Raw genomic sequence first — 16,894 nt, forward strand, 5'->3', positions numbered from 1 at the left:
CCTCTGAATTGATTGATTTTTGGAGTTAACTACATGCAATGTTGCCTGACCATGTTGCCGTGCACAACTGTGGTCCTCCTCCTACTCCTCCTCTGCAGTGCAGCCAAAAAGAGACCACGTCCTCTATGTCACCTTTCCCAAAGAGTGGAAGACCAGCGATCTCTACCAGCTCTTCAGTGCCTTCGGTGAGCAGCACTTGATCTACACAGGGTCCCTTAACATTAACACTGTGACCTCAGTTACTCCCCCTTCCACCCATTAACTTCCTTTTGTCCGTATTTTCAGGAAACATACAGGTTTCCTGGATTGATGATACGTCCGCATTTGTGTCATTGAGTCAGACGGACCAAGTGCAGATTGGTAGGTGCAACCCTGCATTTTTATTTCTCATTAGTGGCCTCTGTCTTTGTTGAAAAGTTCTTTACATAAGAACTGGAAACAATGTAGTGTTTCATAACAGGGTGGCAGATACAATGCAGAATGTAGTCTGTTTCCCCTCATTGTTATTAAAGCACTACAAATTACCAGAAAATTGGCATTTCTGAACCTCGCATTGAACTCTGGTGTGCACAAAATTACACTTTTTGACCACATTTTCTGCTTCTATTAGTAAGCCAGTTCAGTGGTTATAAGAACAGCAGTGGATGTGGAAGCTTTTCATTCAGTGCTGGAATGCTGGAATCCATGGAAAGATTTGGGGGGGTTTAGTCACTTTTTTCCCTTTCGTCTGCACAAGTCAAAGTAGATCTTAGCTTTTTGGTTTGTGTGTGCACAGATGGCTTTAATTCCATTAGCTGGGGGGTTGGTGATGCTCCAGAAAAGCATGCTTGGAGCTAAATCTGAAAGGCACATGTATCAGATGAAATGGGTGTGTTCAAATGTACAAAGAGGTAGCTTCAATTTTGATTTACTTCTGATGGGCATTCAATAAACATATTTAGAATAGTGCAGGTAAATAGAACGGGCCGTTAAAAAAGAGGATCATCATTTACCACCAGGCACAGGCCACAGGACGCAACGCTGCTCTTCTCTGCCCCATAAACTGCACCCACCTTCAGGTGCAGGCCTGGTTGCCAGGGTCAGTCCTGCGCCCTCTGCTCTTCCTAAAAAACTCGAAGACGTTTGACTAGTGGCATCAGTGTCTCAGCCCATCGTATGGGGCTTCAGTAACGGCGTGCAGTTTGATTCGTTTCCAATGAGGCAGCGCTCGCCCGACTCCTCCGGATAGGGCGCCTTTGCGCAGGGCATCTGGGGAATGTGAAGCTAATGCAGTAGTGAACTTCCGCGGCATGCTTATAAAAGGAGTCGCGCTCTGCCTGTGGGGGGCCTGACTAAGGGGGCTATGCGGGGAACGCAGCCCACCGCGTCGGCGCGCTACCTGCCTCTGTGGCCCGAGAAGGCTGCCGCAGGAAGCCGGGTGGATATTTTGAGCTTCCTGTCAGGGATATCCCCGCAAAGGTTTATAAAAGGCACTGGAATGTGTGTGACGAGTCCCTGGTAAGCTTCTATTTTGGTCTTGGCCCTCGATGAAATGTAATCAACAGAGTAGACATGCAGTTATGCTGGATGCCCAGCAGATGGGATCAGTCACACGTTTCAGGCCATTACAAGTCCTTTTGTAGTCTTGTCGTGTGATTCAGTCTGACTGCAAAGCAATTTGGCTTATGTTGCAATTACCATTTAAGGCTGATTTTGCAAAACCATGTTTTGTTTCAGACGGGAAGAAAATGTTTTAATGGGGAAAGCGCATTAATGTGTATTTGTTAAAAGCCTAGGCCAAATTGCTTTGCAGTGCGTTAGTCGTTCATGTGGGAGAGCAGTAGCTGCATAGGTCTGTGTTTACTCTGTGTATTAAAATATCCAATAACTTGTTGAACCTTAAGGGTGCAACTGAAGTAGTTCACAACCACATCTCTGTGGGGAATGGATGTGTGTTCTGACTAGTGTAGGGCTCGTAATGTGGCCTGCTCTATCAAAGTAACATTAATTCACAAGACACACACATTTCTCATGTTCCACTAATCCCTAAAACTACACGCATAGGGGAAGTCTGCCTTCAGTTGAATGGAACGAATGGAGTAAATTATCTTAGTTCTCACCAACATTTTGATGGGCACTTTGGCTTGTTCTTTAATGGCTGTATATGGGGACATTGGTCAGCTTAAAGCACCCTAGTTGACCATTTTAATTTTTTTGCTGCTCTTCGTTGATCCGGATTCAGTTGTGACCCAAAATGAAAGTTTCTATTCAAACTCGTGAATAGCCCCGGCACAATGCTTATTTTTTTTCCTCCCCGGTAGAATGAATTCAGCTGAATAGAGGATTCCAGCTTGCTCACAAGCTGCCCTAGATTAATTTCGGTTTCAAGTCACTGTGTAGACTGAGGTATGTCGCCCGTCTGTCGGTTTCCTCCGAGAGGTCACGTGAAGAGCCTCTGATCGCGGCGGGCCGGGGGAATGGGCCCCGAATGGGTTTCGGAGCGAGCGGAGAAGGCTGACGAATGGCCTGAGCTGTGGAGAAGGAAGCCTGGGCACTGAGCACGCTCAAGAAACACATGCTCGATTGTGTCCGGCAATCACTGCATAACAAGCGATGAAGTTATGGAAGTCATATGCTTTGGCTGTCACATGGCCGGCCAGAGGAGAGAGGGCTGCCTTTTATTCCCCATTTTCACGTTGGGTTGTTTATTTCCTTTGAGATCCCCCCCCCTCCCTCCCCCCCTCAAATTTGTACACAGCTGACTTGCAACAGTAGAATTTCTCATTAAGCTTGACTCATCTTCTAGTTAACTCCTTACTGAAAGCAAGGTCTTTAGTGTGCGTGTTCGTGTTCCTTTGAACAGATCTTGATAAGATTTGCAGTTTTGTTTTACTTATTTCTCCTGGAGGGAGCGAGCAGTTATTTCGTCTATATACTACGTGCAACAACGGTTTAGATATTTGTGCGCATCTAGAAGTTTGTTAGACTTTGTAGTTGGTGTCTGATCTTTTTTCATTTATCAGCAATCTGATAAATTAAGGTTCTTGTGTGACTCACACACACTGCTCATGTGCTGTGCAAGCTACAGGAAGTGGCCAACTCCTGCTGAAGAAGAAATGAGAATTCTTTTAAAGCATCTCCAGTATTTCCTGCATGAGCTCTACTGAGAAGATTAACACTCCAAGAACACAGGGGCCAAAATAAACGCCTCCCTTCACTTTCCCTTTACAGCTGTAGGACATGACAGCATGTAGGAAATGTAGCATACATATGAAGATTTACAGTTTTGGAAAGACCTTTGTAATATTCAGTTCTAGTGTGTAGTGCATTTACCCAGAGTTGGTGTCTGCTTTAGAATGGGGAATTATTATGGTTCATCTGATTTCTAACACAAGCAGAGGTGAAAATTCCAGGTTCAGAAAGTGAAAGTCCTTTCAAATATTTTTGTTCCAATCACCTGGCCAATTGGTTCCACCTCCTGACTGAAGAACTGAGCTAATTGGTGACATCAGCTGGCTGAGTTCATTGGTGGAAGAAACACATGGCAGGACTTCTACTTTTTGACCCCTGGACTTTGCTACTAGAATTTCTAACCACAATCCATATAGTGCTGCACTTTGTTCAGAGGTACAAAGGGAACCGAAATACTGATTAAAAAAAAAATTTAAATGATAATTTGCTGCTGACCTGTACAAATGCATTTTTTTACTTTTTTTGTTAAACACCTTGGAGAATTGAGCGGTCCGTGACATGGACTGCGTTGTATCGGCAGGGCTTGTTTACACCGATTCCCTCAGGCCGTGGCTGAAGGACTGCGAGCAGAGTCGCTCACAAGGTGGGAGTTATCTAAGGACCCCAGCTGGCACACGCATGTCCTCCCTGCCACTTGCAGTCCATATGCTACTCATTGCCAAGAAGTCTGTTTTTTTGGAGCAAAGATGTTTTTAGGTTATTGGGAAAGTGCAGTGTTGCATCATTGCACCCCTGGTCTCATGACCTGACACAGGACTTGCTCAGGGCCGATACTATTCTAGAGACCGCTCATGTGCTTGTGTTTTAAGTGCTGACATTGTGCTTGTACGGCACTGGCCTAACTGCTGCTTTTCATTTTCGGATACCCTGTTGCATTCCTCTTTGAATTGTGCCTGCAATTTTCAGACACTTTGCTTTTGTTGAGTTGTTATAGCTGGTCGAGACGCTCATGAAGTCCACTCAACTTACTGTTCGGTTGATGCACATTCAGCACATCAGTCAGGGGTTGTGTTTCTCTTCAGTGCGTTAAATCCCCACGGCACTGGCCGTAGTTGCAGTTTGTTGGGAGTGGGAGTGGAAAAACCTTTTCTGTACGGCTGAAAAACAATAGTGCTGACTTTGACAGGGCGGTTTGAACGCGCGGAACAGCGGAATGAATTTCAATAAGCTTTACAATCGCTCTGTGGGGACGCACGCCGGCGTCTGTCCACCACACCCTCGCTCAGGAGGCTGAGTCATCGGAACCAGGCCAGCTGTCTGTACAGGTGTGACAAAGGCGCTGTCGGCCAAGCTCATTTCTGCTGCCCCCTGGGGTACGGGAACTACAGCTTCACCAGCGACGCTGGTGGGCCTTAAGCCACTGCCCCACCGCAGGGGACAGAGGAGCGCTGAGCTCTGTCTGGACCACGGCGACCATAGCTCCTCGCTGAGGGGCTGCTCTCTCTCCCTCCTTTCTCTCCAACTTTGGAGTGCCTGGAGCACCTAGTGACACTTTCACCTTGCAGCTGCTTAAACAAAAGCTGCCAATTCATTTTGATTAGGGGAAAATATATATAGATCTTTTGACCTATTATTTGTCAATCATTCTATCGTCTTAGCATTACGCGTGAGTTTACAACTGTTCTAACCCGTCATGAAACGTGGGGATCTGTGACATACCAAATATCTGTCTTACTGTACGTCAAGGTCTCTGAGAAATGGAGAGTTCTGTGCGCAGTAACACGTCCCGACGTGTTTTCTGAGATTCGTGTTTTGCCTGCCGGTGGTTGGGGAAAGGACTCTTTGCCTTCTCTTGTGTGAAGATTTTCAGGTCGGTGTGAGGTTGATGTACCGATGCATTGTCATATTGTTAAAATAGATGTTAATAGATTTAAAAAATGTGAACACCAGTCTGTGAGATGAGTCCATGTCCTGTGTGGTCCCCATTCGTTATGCTGCCAACACCATAAGTGTTTGATGGGCTGTCATAAAGCCTCTTGGCTCCTCCTATAACCGGCTTGTGTCAGAGACATTGGCAAGTGGATCATCTCCATAGAGAATGCCCTCTGCACTGTGGAAATTCCCAACATTTCTTTGTGTAATTTTGAGACCTGAAACTTTGGAAGAACAAATGGAGAATTATTTTCAATGAGTCTTTACAGATGGTATGAGTCAGACCTAAAGGAATGAATATTGCCAGCGGTTTATTGATTTGGTTTTCCTCCTAATGAACAGCGCTACACCTTTTCAAAATAGGCTTCCATTAATTTTACAGTATAGTATGCACACATTTCAAGCTTTTAGACAGAAATGATCTTGGGCTGGTCAGGATTATAAACTAGTTTTTAACATCCACCCTGTGGTTTTGAGAATGCTGTGGGACATTACAAGGACAGATTTCAATGTGTTGGGGGGCCAAATGGGGACACCATTCTGGAAAAGTCATTTTAAGTTTAGGTTAATTTCCATAGCTTGATGTGATATGTCGGACTTGCTTCCCATCTTGTTGGTAATCAGGCTTAGACCTAGTCCGGACTCTGCTATTTTGTTTGTCACATTTAATAGTCTTTTTATGCTAGAAACTGATAACGTGTTAACTTATCTAAAAAAATATTGTATTTTGTAACTTAATTTTTAAAACTGCTTAGGCCATAAATCTGTAGAATTGGCCATGTTAGTACTGTAACAAATGTTTAGCCAAGTCTGAACTAGCGCAACTAACTTCTCAAACAACTTTACACAGAAGTGTATGGTTGTTTTCTCACCAAATGCCTCTGAAGTTCAATTGTAATGGCTGGAGAGGCATTTTATTACAGTGGCTAGTACTGCTTAGATGCATGAAATAGAAATGGACTCCATGTGGAGCGCAAAGATAAATGACGGGGCACATGCAATTGAGTCGTAAACAAGCATCCGTGTCTGTGTGAAATGTAGTTATTTGGGAAATTATTTGATTCAGATAATCTTGTTGGTGTCTGGTCAGGTATGTTGTCATAATGCAGAGCTCATCACAGTGCAGTTTGGTAGACAGAATATTGATTGCTTTCAGTGGTGTATTTCTTTTGACTGAAATATTTCAGTCCCAAATGATTGATGTCAATTCCCAAATGCTGATGGGCTTTTCTCTATTCTCAATCTGAAGCTCAGTCACTTGGATTAAAATATGAAGCGACAGAAATGTTCTTCGTTTTATCCAGAGGCCTAAAGGGTACCGTCAGAAGGTTGGAAAATAGGCTAAATGCTAGAATCACATTTGTCTTTCCTGTAATAGCCTAAAACCTTAAAAACTGCAAATTCTTGACTTCCTTCAAAATCTACAGCTATGGTTCAAGCAGAACTGTCATTAACAAATGCATTTTTATTGCAATTTTGAAAATATCTCTTAAGCACCGTTCAACCTCCCCAGGGCAAGTGTGTAAATTAAATATTTCTGCCATTATCCTAAGTCTAGCCCTTCATTATTTCCCAAGGACTGATGCAAGACTAAACATTGGTTTGATTTGGTTTACTTTTGTGGCTGACTCACCTGCTTTCAGTCTACATGCATGTTCTTGCCCACTGTTAATCTGTCAGATCCCTGGCATTCTGACAGCAAGTCAAATGCTTTTCAGTGACATTTGGCATGAGGGAGGATGGAAAAGAAAAATGGTTCTCCTCCCCACATAAACTTGAACAACCTGAATAATAATTTAAATCTGTCATCGTTTGATGTGGCATTAGAAATGTAATAAATCCGATGTTCCCGGTCTACGCAAAATGAAGTTCTGCAAATGCGTACCTGAACACTGTGACCCCGCTGCTCAGGCCTGCAGGATTCATAAGTGACACCAACCCGAGGAACTCTGGGCTTCCCTCTGAACCGCTGAGTCATGTGGAAGACTCGCTCCTCCGCCTGTGGGCTCAGCTACCGCTCTGCTTCTAATTACAGGGTCCCTGCAAGTTTAAACATCTTGGCTCATTAAATGCTGAGTGCAGTACAGTGGACCTCCAAGTTTTGTTGTCAAGCAAAAGACCTCAAATATTTAAATAGGCGAATAAGGTGAAGAGCCTGCTTTTGAAGTTGTTTCTGCAGTTGTCATGTGATGTATTCATTACCTCTGTCAGTTGGTATAATCACTGGGACTGTAATACTCTGGTAATGCACACATTCTTTGATCCATCCACCATTCTGAAATTACATGTTACGCTTCTGCTGGTGATTTTTCCATTTGATTCCTTTGTAGAAGGGCTTCCTCACTCACAATATTGGCATGCCAGTTTGTGATTCCAGTTTGGGCACTAGGTTCTATCTCAGTTTCTGAATTCCCACACATTATTGGCAGGTACTGAAAATAAGTAGGACTGCCCTTTCACCATTTTAAAAACGTTTGCATATTAAATTGAGGATTTGACTCCGGACATGTGAAGGGGTGTGGCAGTTTTATAGTCTCAGGGTGTGGCAGTCGCATGAAGGGTAAGCTCTGCCAAGCTTGGAGGGCCTGGAGGGATGTGTACATAATATTGTGAATGTGGGTACTGCTTACCTGGCATGCAGTGCTTTTCCAAACAGTAGGGCATTCATCTCTTGTGGTCACTTGGTCACCAATATGAATCTGTGTTGAGGAATTACAGGTATTGCTTTGTGCTGCAGGGATGTTGCTAAGCTCACAGGCACCATGTCCCATGGTGCGGTTTCCTTTTAATCACCCCCCTCCCCGCCGCCACTCTGCAGCCATGAACACCAGCCGCTATGCAGAGAGCTACCGCATCCAGACGTACGCCGAATACCTGGAGAGCCGGCAGGATGACAAGCAGAGCCGCAAGAAGTGGCCTGAGGACGGCTGGGTGAAGTCCCACTACAGCAGCAGCGGCAGCACCAGCACGGCAGTGTCCGGCTACGGGTACAACCACAACCAGTAAGGGCACAGCTTAGCTTCTGCTTCCAGCCATGGCCACTGGGCACTCCTCAGAAAGAGTTAAGGTTGCCTTTCTTTCCAACGGCTTAAAACTCACTCACAGTTCCTGGAGTGTTGCTTCACGGTTCTTCCATTAGGACTAAAGCAGGAACCTTAAGGCAAGTCCTGATGTCAGGGTCTCACGTTTAGGGTGGAATCTGTCTTTCACAGGGAAACTAATAGCAGTTTGGTAATTTCTCATTGAGTAAAATGTGTATGCTGGCTGTGTGCCGTGCCTGCACAGCCTACGCCAGAGAGGGGACACCCGGCTGTGACCTCAGGAAGTGGGGAGGGGCTCACCGATTACAGACAGGGACTCTGGCTGAACCCACAGACTGCTCATCTAAAGTATTTATTGGCCTTATGCATTACATAATCTTGCTAAATTCATTAATCTGTGGGAATATTAGTCTCCTAATCATTTCAGTATCGTGTGTGTATATATGTGTGTGTGTGTGTGTGTGTGTGTATGTATGTATGTGTATATATATATATATATACCTTTCAGTCTTGTGTCCAGATGTGTGATTTTGTGCAAGAACTGCGGAAGCATTTTATTAGTTATATATTACAGTGCCTTGTGTACTTGTTGAATGCCTTGGATGAGCCATTTCAGTCCACAAGGTTGGTGTTTATTTTTTTTTTAAAGCAAACTGACCTGAAAACACTTAAAGCTTATCTTAAAAACTGGCCTGTTCTGTAAAATATAATGAGTCAGTATCCCATACAAACAAATTTAAGAATTTGCTGGACGTCCATATGCACATTTTATTGAATGGGTGAATTGTGGTGAAATCTAACACAGCCATATTTGGAATATGAGTTAATGAAATTTGATAGTGCATGTTGTACAGTGTATAGACAGTACAGGAGTGATCGTTCACCAGAAAGTCCTTTGGCACATAATATGAAGCTGTATTCTGAACTTGAAGCTGTTTATGTGGAGGCACTGAATGTGTACCAGCTGGCCCTGTGGAAACTATGTATGAGAATGTGCATGTCCCTGTATGGTGGAGGATGGGTGGTGATGTCTCTGAATGTGTGTGCCAGGACCTTCACTGGGAAGAGGAGCATCAGTCCTATTCAGGAGGAGCAGGGCTCTGACGAGCCTGAGGAGGGTGACGTTGAGGGTAGCGAAGCAGTCAGCCACAGTGGCACCTGGAGTCACTCCACCGTCGACAAGAAGAACAAAAAGATGAAAACCGACGGTAGGAATGAGACTTCCCTTTTCATTTTTCCCCCCCAATTCAGTTATACTTTTTCTGAGAATCAGATTTATCTCGGCACTTATTTGCTTCTGAAACTGTCTTGAGGTTGGAGTGGATTTTGAGAATGGTGCCAGATTAAATTTTTTGCTTATTTGCTGTTGCTCAAATGTGCACCCTGGGCTTCTTGGCCTTCAGTATTCAGTACATTGTGCGAAATGCAATATCAACTAAATGCCAGTCTCGTTTGTGGAGGTTTGTCAAGAAAAAAAAAATGTGTGTTTCCTGGCAGCGCTGAGTACTGGCAGGACGGCGGAGGGTGGGCCGGTTCCATCGTACGCTGATGTCGTGGACAGCAGGTCGGAAGACAGCTGGTTAAAGTCAGTATGTTGCCTCTGCCCCTGCATCCCCTTACTTTCTCCTAACAACATGCAGATTTCACATGCAGAGAGTTTCTTTGAGAATGGGTCTTTGCTCTTTGTTTACAGTCATAATCGACACGTACCAGTGAGTCTGGTGCCGGGATACTATCTGTGCGCCTGTTTAGCTGGTGGTACAAAGACCTTATGAATCCTACTCCAGATTCCTTAAATGGCCTTTGAGGGAAGAAAACCGATTGTTTCATTTTGATCAGTATGATGACTAAAGCGCCACAAATTGCTGTGTGGCATCACATGATGGTTAAGTTTAGACAGCTTAATTTATGTTTGCCTGCAGCACCGTGGTGGGGGGGCTGTGTTTGACGAGAATCTGGGCAGTTTTGAGTTTCAGTGGAATAATGTGGCTGACCTGCAATGGATTAATGCATGCTGTTAACTAGTTGTGAAGTAAAATAGACATTAAAATGAAGATTGCTTCTAAAGGCTAATATCTTTAACTGGATTACAAATTAAGGTAGCCAAAATTCTAATCATTATTTGGAACTAATTTTTTAGAAGAATGTGAAATTTAAATTGCCTGGTGACTACATCACACTGTCAGTAAGACACACATTGCTCAGATGAGTATATTGTGATTACATGATGTTAATCGTGAGGTTTTAGTCTTCAATGGAAAATTCCTCCTCTGTTAGATGTGTGCACGAGTGTAGGCTAATTTTGGGTATCACATGAAGGTGCACATAGCATGAGAACGTAGAATGAGATCTCTGGAATGGCAAACTGTGAGCTTCCTTCCTTAGGTGCTGATGGGAGTTGTAGTCTTGACTATTTCCATCAGTACCGCTGTGAATACGCCCTCCCCTCCCTCACGTGACTGTTTTTACAGGCCATCAGCAGAGAAAAGGAACATGAGCCCCATTCAGGAAGAGCAGGCCTACGATGGCACAGAGGAGGATGGGAATGCCAACACCAGCACCTGGCCTCTGCTGTCTGCCACTCAGGGCAAGAAAGGCCGCAAAAACAAGAAGAGGAAGACCGAAGGTGAGCAAGTCCGCTGCCAGCTTGAATGGCCATTTTCATAACGTTGAAATTTTAATCGTATTTGCTTTTTGGGGACATTTCAAATTCCATACCTGTATTAGCCTGTGGTAAATCAAGGTTTCCAAAAAATTTAGTGAATACCTGTTATGTTCCCAAGGTTACACCATGACATCCAGAATCAATAGGTGTTGTAATATTGGCCATTGTTAGGTAGCTGAACAATTTCTTAACTTTAATTCTTAAAGCTAGATTAAAGGACATGGATATGTTATGTAGAGAATCTGCCAGCGCAGTGCACTAACAAAGTATTTTGGGAGGGATTGTCTTCCATGATCCTTTTGTCTTTGAAATGTCATTCTATGATCCTGAAATGTATAGAGAAAGCCTGCCCGCTCTAATGGTCTGGCAGTATATTTCATAAACTTATTTCTCCCTATTTTTCATTTTACAAATGAAACTTTTATACCTGTGATCACAGTAATATGGTCACATCTCCAGGCTATTTGTGATGTTACGGAATTACAGCCCTTTTATCTGAATGGGGGAAAAAAATTACATTTAGTACAACAAAGAATTTTATTTGTAAATCTGAACTCTCTCACAATATCTCATGTACAAAACTGTTAAACAAAATCGGTCATTTCTTTTCAATCAAGTGCTGAAATATGAGAATAGAAGGTATTAATAACTGTGCAGGCTGATGGTTAAGACCTAGAAGCCTGCAAGGGAAAGCTAATCTTTAACTACCAAGCATGAGATAAATAGTCTTGGCTTTAAAAAAAGATAACTATTTAACATTACCATATTCATATGCATGATAATGCCAAGTACACACTTTGCCATTTTGGGCCAGGTATGGCTCTTGCAATTGCTCAGGTGAGTGTGCTGTGGGTTGCCACATTTCTTGGTGAAATTTGGCATGTGCATGCTGAAATGATACCTTGGCTTAACACAAAAATGCTAAAGTGTGTCGGGTCCTGCGAGTCACAACCTCAATTCCAGATACCGAGTCTACAAAGCTTCCCCATGTCTGGATAAGTGAACTCTGCCCAATCTGATTGGTGCCCGCAGATTTTTGATCATTTGGTTGGCTATGGCCTTCTTAAATAAAAAAACGAACAAAAAAAAAAAAAGTACACCGTGGCACATATCCCACAAAGTGTTTCGTATTGATGTTCCCCATTTGTAACATCTCAGATTTCAGAATATGTTTTAGTCTTCTTGTGCATGTTTGTAGTATTTATGGAAATGGGGGGGGGGAAAGTGCTCGCAGGCCAGTGTTTTGTTAGCGGTTTGTCGGTTTGTCGACATGACCACGGATCTAGATCCGTAGTTCAAGCTCGCGAAATGGCTTTCAGTATCAAGAGCACTTTTATTCCATTATAAATATTTTTTCAAAGTCAAGATCCCCCCTATACAATCACTGCCATTCTGATATTTCTAGATTACGTACAGGTTAAAAACTAAATGCAACTTCTGTGTAATTCATGGGAAAAAAGGAACAGGATCTCTAATCAGGTTCATAATTTAATAATCAAAAGCAAGTCAACCATGCCCACAAGTGCCAAACCAAGCAGAACTAGAACTTGAAAATTCTGAGATTATTTTGACTTTATATATCACTATCTAAACTGGAGAAATAAAATAGTCACAGAGACTGCAGTTGTGTGTGCGCGTGTGTCTAATTGAGAAAATTTGGTTCTGACTTCTGAGCAAATCGCATCAAGGAGATGGGGGGAGATCAGAATCCTTATAATGGCTGAATTCGGCAGGAGAACATTCGGGAAGAATGCATTATTCCAGTGTTGCCGAATATGGTATTTGTATTCGGCACCATCCCTCCTATGTTTAAGACTAACAAAGTTTCCAAGAGAAGCAGTGCCATGTCCTCGTCCATTTAGCATTACCCGCTGCTCCATCATCTGTGCCAAGGAACATCCTACTGCAAGTCCAGTTTCCTCTGGTCATATAGCTGCTGTTAGAGAGCGTGCATTTTGACAAGAGGTCGTCTTTGGACCTTTGGCACTCGGAAGCAGAATTGTTCGGCATTTCCACCCCGAGATGGTCTACTCCGTTCTCTCTGTTCATGATAACAGCTCACATGTTCACTTCAGCTGTGATTTAATATCTGATGGGCCAGACAGTCACGTGAGACAAATGCAAAAACAAAGTAACGTGATCTTCTAAACTCTGGATATATCTGTATTAACTTACACATGTTGATTTGTGCAGGATAAGAAAGCAAATACATTTATCGTAATTTAATGTGAAGAAGGGGAAAATGGTTTTTGATTATTCATTATTGTTTATATAATTTAATAATTTCAGATGGTGGCATCTGCCAGAAAATCCAGTTTGGCAAATTCAAACATGAGCGGTATAATAAAACGGGTTATGTTTGTTATGCTAGGACAGAACAGGAATAAAGGCAAATTAGGAGTCTGGATCGGCTTCTTATGCTTTCTGTTTGGCGCATCGTGGCCTCCTGTTTCCAATGTTCACTGGTTCTTTTGAAGCTCTAAATATAACCGCATAGGCAGAAAGGGTAAACCTATCCCCCTGCTCCACTTGAGTGGCTTGTCATGGTTTTTTTCCCCCCCTCTCTTCCTCAATCTGCTCTACCCTGTTGAATTCAGTGACTTACCCCACCACGTGTGGGCAGAATGTGAAGGACAGCATGAAGTACTGCAGCGTGTCTGTCATGTGCACAGGGCACACAGTAGAACAGTCAAAACCGCCTGACTATTAAAGCCAGAGAATGCGATGTGGCCAGTCATAACTTTACAGGGAATTGATGCAGGGCATGTACCTTTTCATCAAGCTCCACTTGCATCTCTGAATACAAATGCCCTGGCGAGCAGGGTTGTGTGGCACGCAGTCGCCCATTTTCTGCATTGTTAGATCAGCTCTCTTAGGAGGCTGGGTCCGTGCTTGTTGAAAGGCAGTAGGACCCAGGTGCCTGCGGGTACATGGGGGATGAACAGACAGCAGTGAGCACGTGGAGTCTGTGTGGCTTCTCAGTGATGCCATTGTGAAAGGACTGGATGGTTTTGAGGATGAATTTTTTTAATTTATTTTGTATTTGGAGCAGTCTCACCCCTGTGATGGCCGGTGTCCTTTTTAAGTAATGTGGAACTGTTTTTGTTTGTATTAATCAATTTAAGCATGGTAATTCAGTCCACTTTCTTCCAAACCTGCTCTGAACTAAACGGAAATTGCACTGCTAGCAATGTTACGTTTTCAGGAGTTTTGATTCATTAAACTGCCCATAAACCTTTTTTGTTTCTCCTCAAGAATAAAAATTTTTCAAACATGTATTTCCTGCTTAGCAAGGTGATGTAAGCACCATCGATGGCCATAACTGACTGAACTGACATGTTTTCTGCTCAGAATTGCGGCTTGTGATGCAATCATTTGATCAAGGCTTCGTTTGATCTAATTCAGTTCTGTTTTGTTGCAGGTGCTGACACAACCTCTTCAACCTTGTTTGATGTCCCAAATGTCTGGTAGCATGAAACCTTAAAGGTCGCTGAAATCCCCCAAACCGGACAATTCCCATGGCAGCCACACCCAACAGTCTAAAAAGCCATAAGAAAATTTCAGTGTTTAACGGGTAAAAACGGTCCGTGTAAGTTGGTCACAGAAATATGAATCTGCTGCTCTTTTTCTGTTGTGTAGTTTTTTTTTTTTTTGCTTTTTTCCCCCCAGAGCTTTAGATTTTGCCCCATTTGACCCAATGTCATTCTTGGAGAAAAACAACCCTCTGATGATTGTATCAGTGCTGTACACCATACACCCACCCACCCCCCACCCCCCTTGAACTTCCATCTTCCACACAATGCTGTACATTTCATATGGTCATACTGATGCCTCACTGTGCTTGGACAGTGCTGTGTGACTGGGAGGAGGGGGATCTCACTTTCTGTTGTGTTGTGTATTGTAATTTGTTTATTTGTTTTAATTTCCAATGTTATTCACACTGAGTGTTTACAGAGTGGATGGTGTTGAAATAAGAACAACATTAATGAATGTGTAGGTGTTTATTATATGTGACTTGACTGATACCGTAAAAATAGAAAATGAGTCATTAGAAAATGTAAGATTTTAATTCCATTTGTCTTTCCTTTTTAAATATGTAGACCACAGTCCTCCCAGTTTTTAGCTAACAGTAATGCTGTTGTTTATTCCGTATTGACATTTTCCATCTTTTTCTAGAAAGGTTATGTAGTTGGGTTTTTTGTATGTCAAATTTTGTTCCATGTCAGTCTTTGTTGTGCTAGCCACTCCCTGCAGATCATTGCTACTGTGTCAAAGAATGTTTTGCAAAATGTGTTAATATGTGCATTTTTGTACCATAAAATGTAAAGTATTTCCTTAAATGGGGAAAAAAATAAAAGAATGTTTCTTAGTATGCCAGTGTTGCATTTCTTTTGTTCGTGTTCTGTTGAATGTAGAGCTAATAAATTGGAACCTGTTGAGCACCTCAATACATCATTCACATGTGTCGGTACCAACCTCAGATTTGAGGTATTGACTCCTGTAAGTTTACAGAGACTATTCTCCAAATGTCAGATATGTGTAAATGTTTGGATCATCTGGTGTAACTCCACTTTTTGTGCCATCTCTGCAAGTGGAGCCAAGAGTTGTTCCAAGTATGTGTCTCTACTTGATGTTGACAAGAGCCAGGAAATTTATTTTCAAACTTGGTGAGGTTATTATAATTGTCGCTTGTACAAATGCCCAGTGTGTGAGGTGGCTGTGGCTAGGTGAGCAGGTAAAGCCCCGCTCTTGATTTGTTTGATTTACAGCCCCTTAATTATTGTATCCATTCGCCTGTCAGCAATGGTCAGCTGAATGTGTTCGGTCCTGGTTTCTTGGCAGTGTGTGTGGCTACAGAACTCCACCGAACACACTTTCTCAATTAAAATAAGACACTAAGTGCTGCTGTTTTATTTTCATGGCCATTTACTTTAGTAGGCTGTCTGACCCCTGCCGTCATGCAAGTACCCCTAAACTCTTGAGCTCTGTTGACATGGAAGCTACCATGGCTGATTTGATCTAGTTTCTTTGAAAGCCTGCTGCTTTGTTTGAATGCTGGAATGAAGGTTTTGACATTTTGCAGACGACCAAGAAGAACCCAGATGAATAAAGGATTCAACGGGCCCCTTATCCCTTATAACGGATCATTCAAATACAAAATGCATCTTTTGACATTGTTCAAACAACTAAAGTTAACGGAACAGTCATAAGTAAATTAATCTGCTTATATGGAGAAATTATTTGTGAATTGAGTGACTGGCAAAACATTTGTGCCTCTGATCCTGCACAAGGATTATGCTGAATATAAATGCTGTAAAGACGGGAGTTGCATTTTAGCCAAAAAAGTGGTCAGGTCAGGAATCTAAATTGTAGTTGTGACAATGCGAACTGTTGCTTGGAACTATTTCATACAATTTGTAAATATTATTTTGTCCTTCGCTCCTAAAACTCTACTGAAACTGAATCTGTACGAAGGTTTTCAATCATGATTTTCATTAAAATATTGATACGTTTTCAAAGGACTTTACTCATGAAAAATGAAAAAAAAGCATGGCTCTATTTTTCTGTCCATTTTTCAAAGGGGTGCTTTCCAATGAATGGTATTCTCTACTGGAAAAGCTTTCTTATCCAAGCAGGAAACCCAACATTTATGTGAGAACTGGTGTAAATGCTTCATTTAAAAAATGTTTTTTTTTGCTTAGCAACACTGCTGTTTCAGCTAGTGAAAGACATGTTGAATTTGCACAACGCAGACTTAGAGAGACTGGTCTGATCTGCATCTGGCTAAATGACCACCGGTGGAATCCGCCAGTCCTTCACTGCGGTAGTTGACTGTTGTTAATATGTTTTGATTTGCTCATTTCATTTGTTGTTGTCAAGGGGTGGGAAATGGGAAATAGTGTTCTTGCTAATATCTTTGTACAGTCCCCCACCCCAAGTAATAAACAAAAATCTTGCATACAGAAATTGCATACCCAATAGAGGAAAAATGATTTCCATTATTATACATCTTTCCTTGTATCAAAGATTAGTTTCATTAAAATTTAATTATTGATTGAACATATCAGTTTTACTGAATGTTTTG

General features: G+C 42.5%; 1 protein-coding gene and 1 long non-coding RNA gene across 3 annotated transcripts in view; one reads left to right on the forward strand and one right to left on the reverse strand.

Moving 5' to 3' along the window:
- parn (poly(A)-specific ribonuclease (deadenylation nuclease)) overlaps window positions 1–15,181 on the forward strand; it is a 24,652-nt gene extending 9,471 nt beyond the window's left edge. Inside the window, exons 20-26 of one of the 2 annotated variants that reach the window (XM_064322429.1) lie at window positions 99–185; window positions 286–360; window positions 7,922–8,105; window positions 9,195–9,352; window positions 9,642–9,733; window positions 10,616–10,770; window positions 14,231–15,181. In XM_064322429.1, the coding sequence (XP_064178499.1) occupies window positions 99–185; window positions 286–360; window positions 7,922–8,105; window positions 9,195–9,352; window positions 9,642–9,733; window positions 10,616–10,770; window positions 14,231–14,237 (758 nt within the window). In that variant the 3' untranslated portion in view covers window positions 14,238–15,181. The remainder of the gene's footprint in view (window positions 1–98; window positions 186–285; window positions 361–7,921; window positions 8,106–9,194; window positions 9,353–9,641; window positions 9,734–10,615; window positions 10,771–14,230) is intronic. The other variant, XM_064322428.1, reaches the window with a different exon arrangement.
- LOC135248148 (uncharacterized) lies at window positions 5,398–7,927 on the reverse strand. The gene is made up of 2 exons (XR_010328370.1): window positions 7,734–7,927; window positions 5,398–7,143 (listed from the first exon to the last, which is right to left on the reverse strand). It is a non-coding gene; the product is annotated as an uncharacterized LOC135248148 (long non-coding RNA).
- Window positions 15,182–16,894: the final 1,713 nt, after the last annotated feature.

Source organism: Anguilla rostrata, chromosome 2 (genome assembly GCF_018555375.3).
Source record: "Anguilla rostrata isolate EN2019 chromosome 2, ASM1855537v3, whole genome shotgun sequence".
In the NCBI taxonomy this organism is placed as follows: Eukaryota; Metazoa; Chordata; class Actinopteri; order Anguilliformes; family Anguillidae; genus Anguilla; species Anguilla rostrata.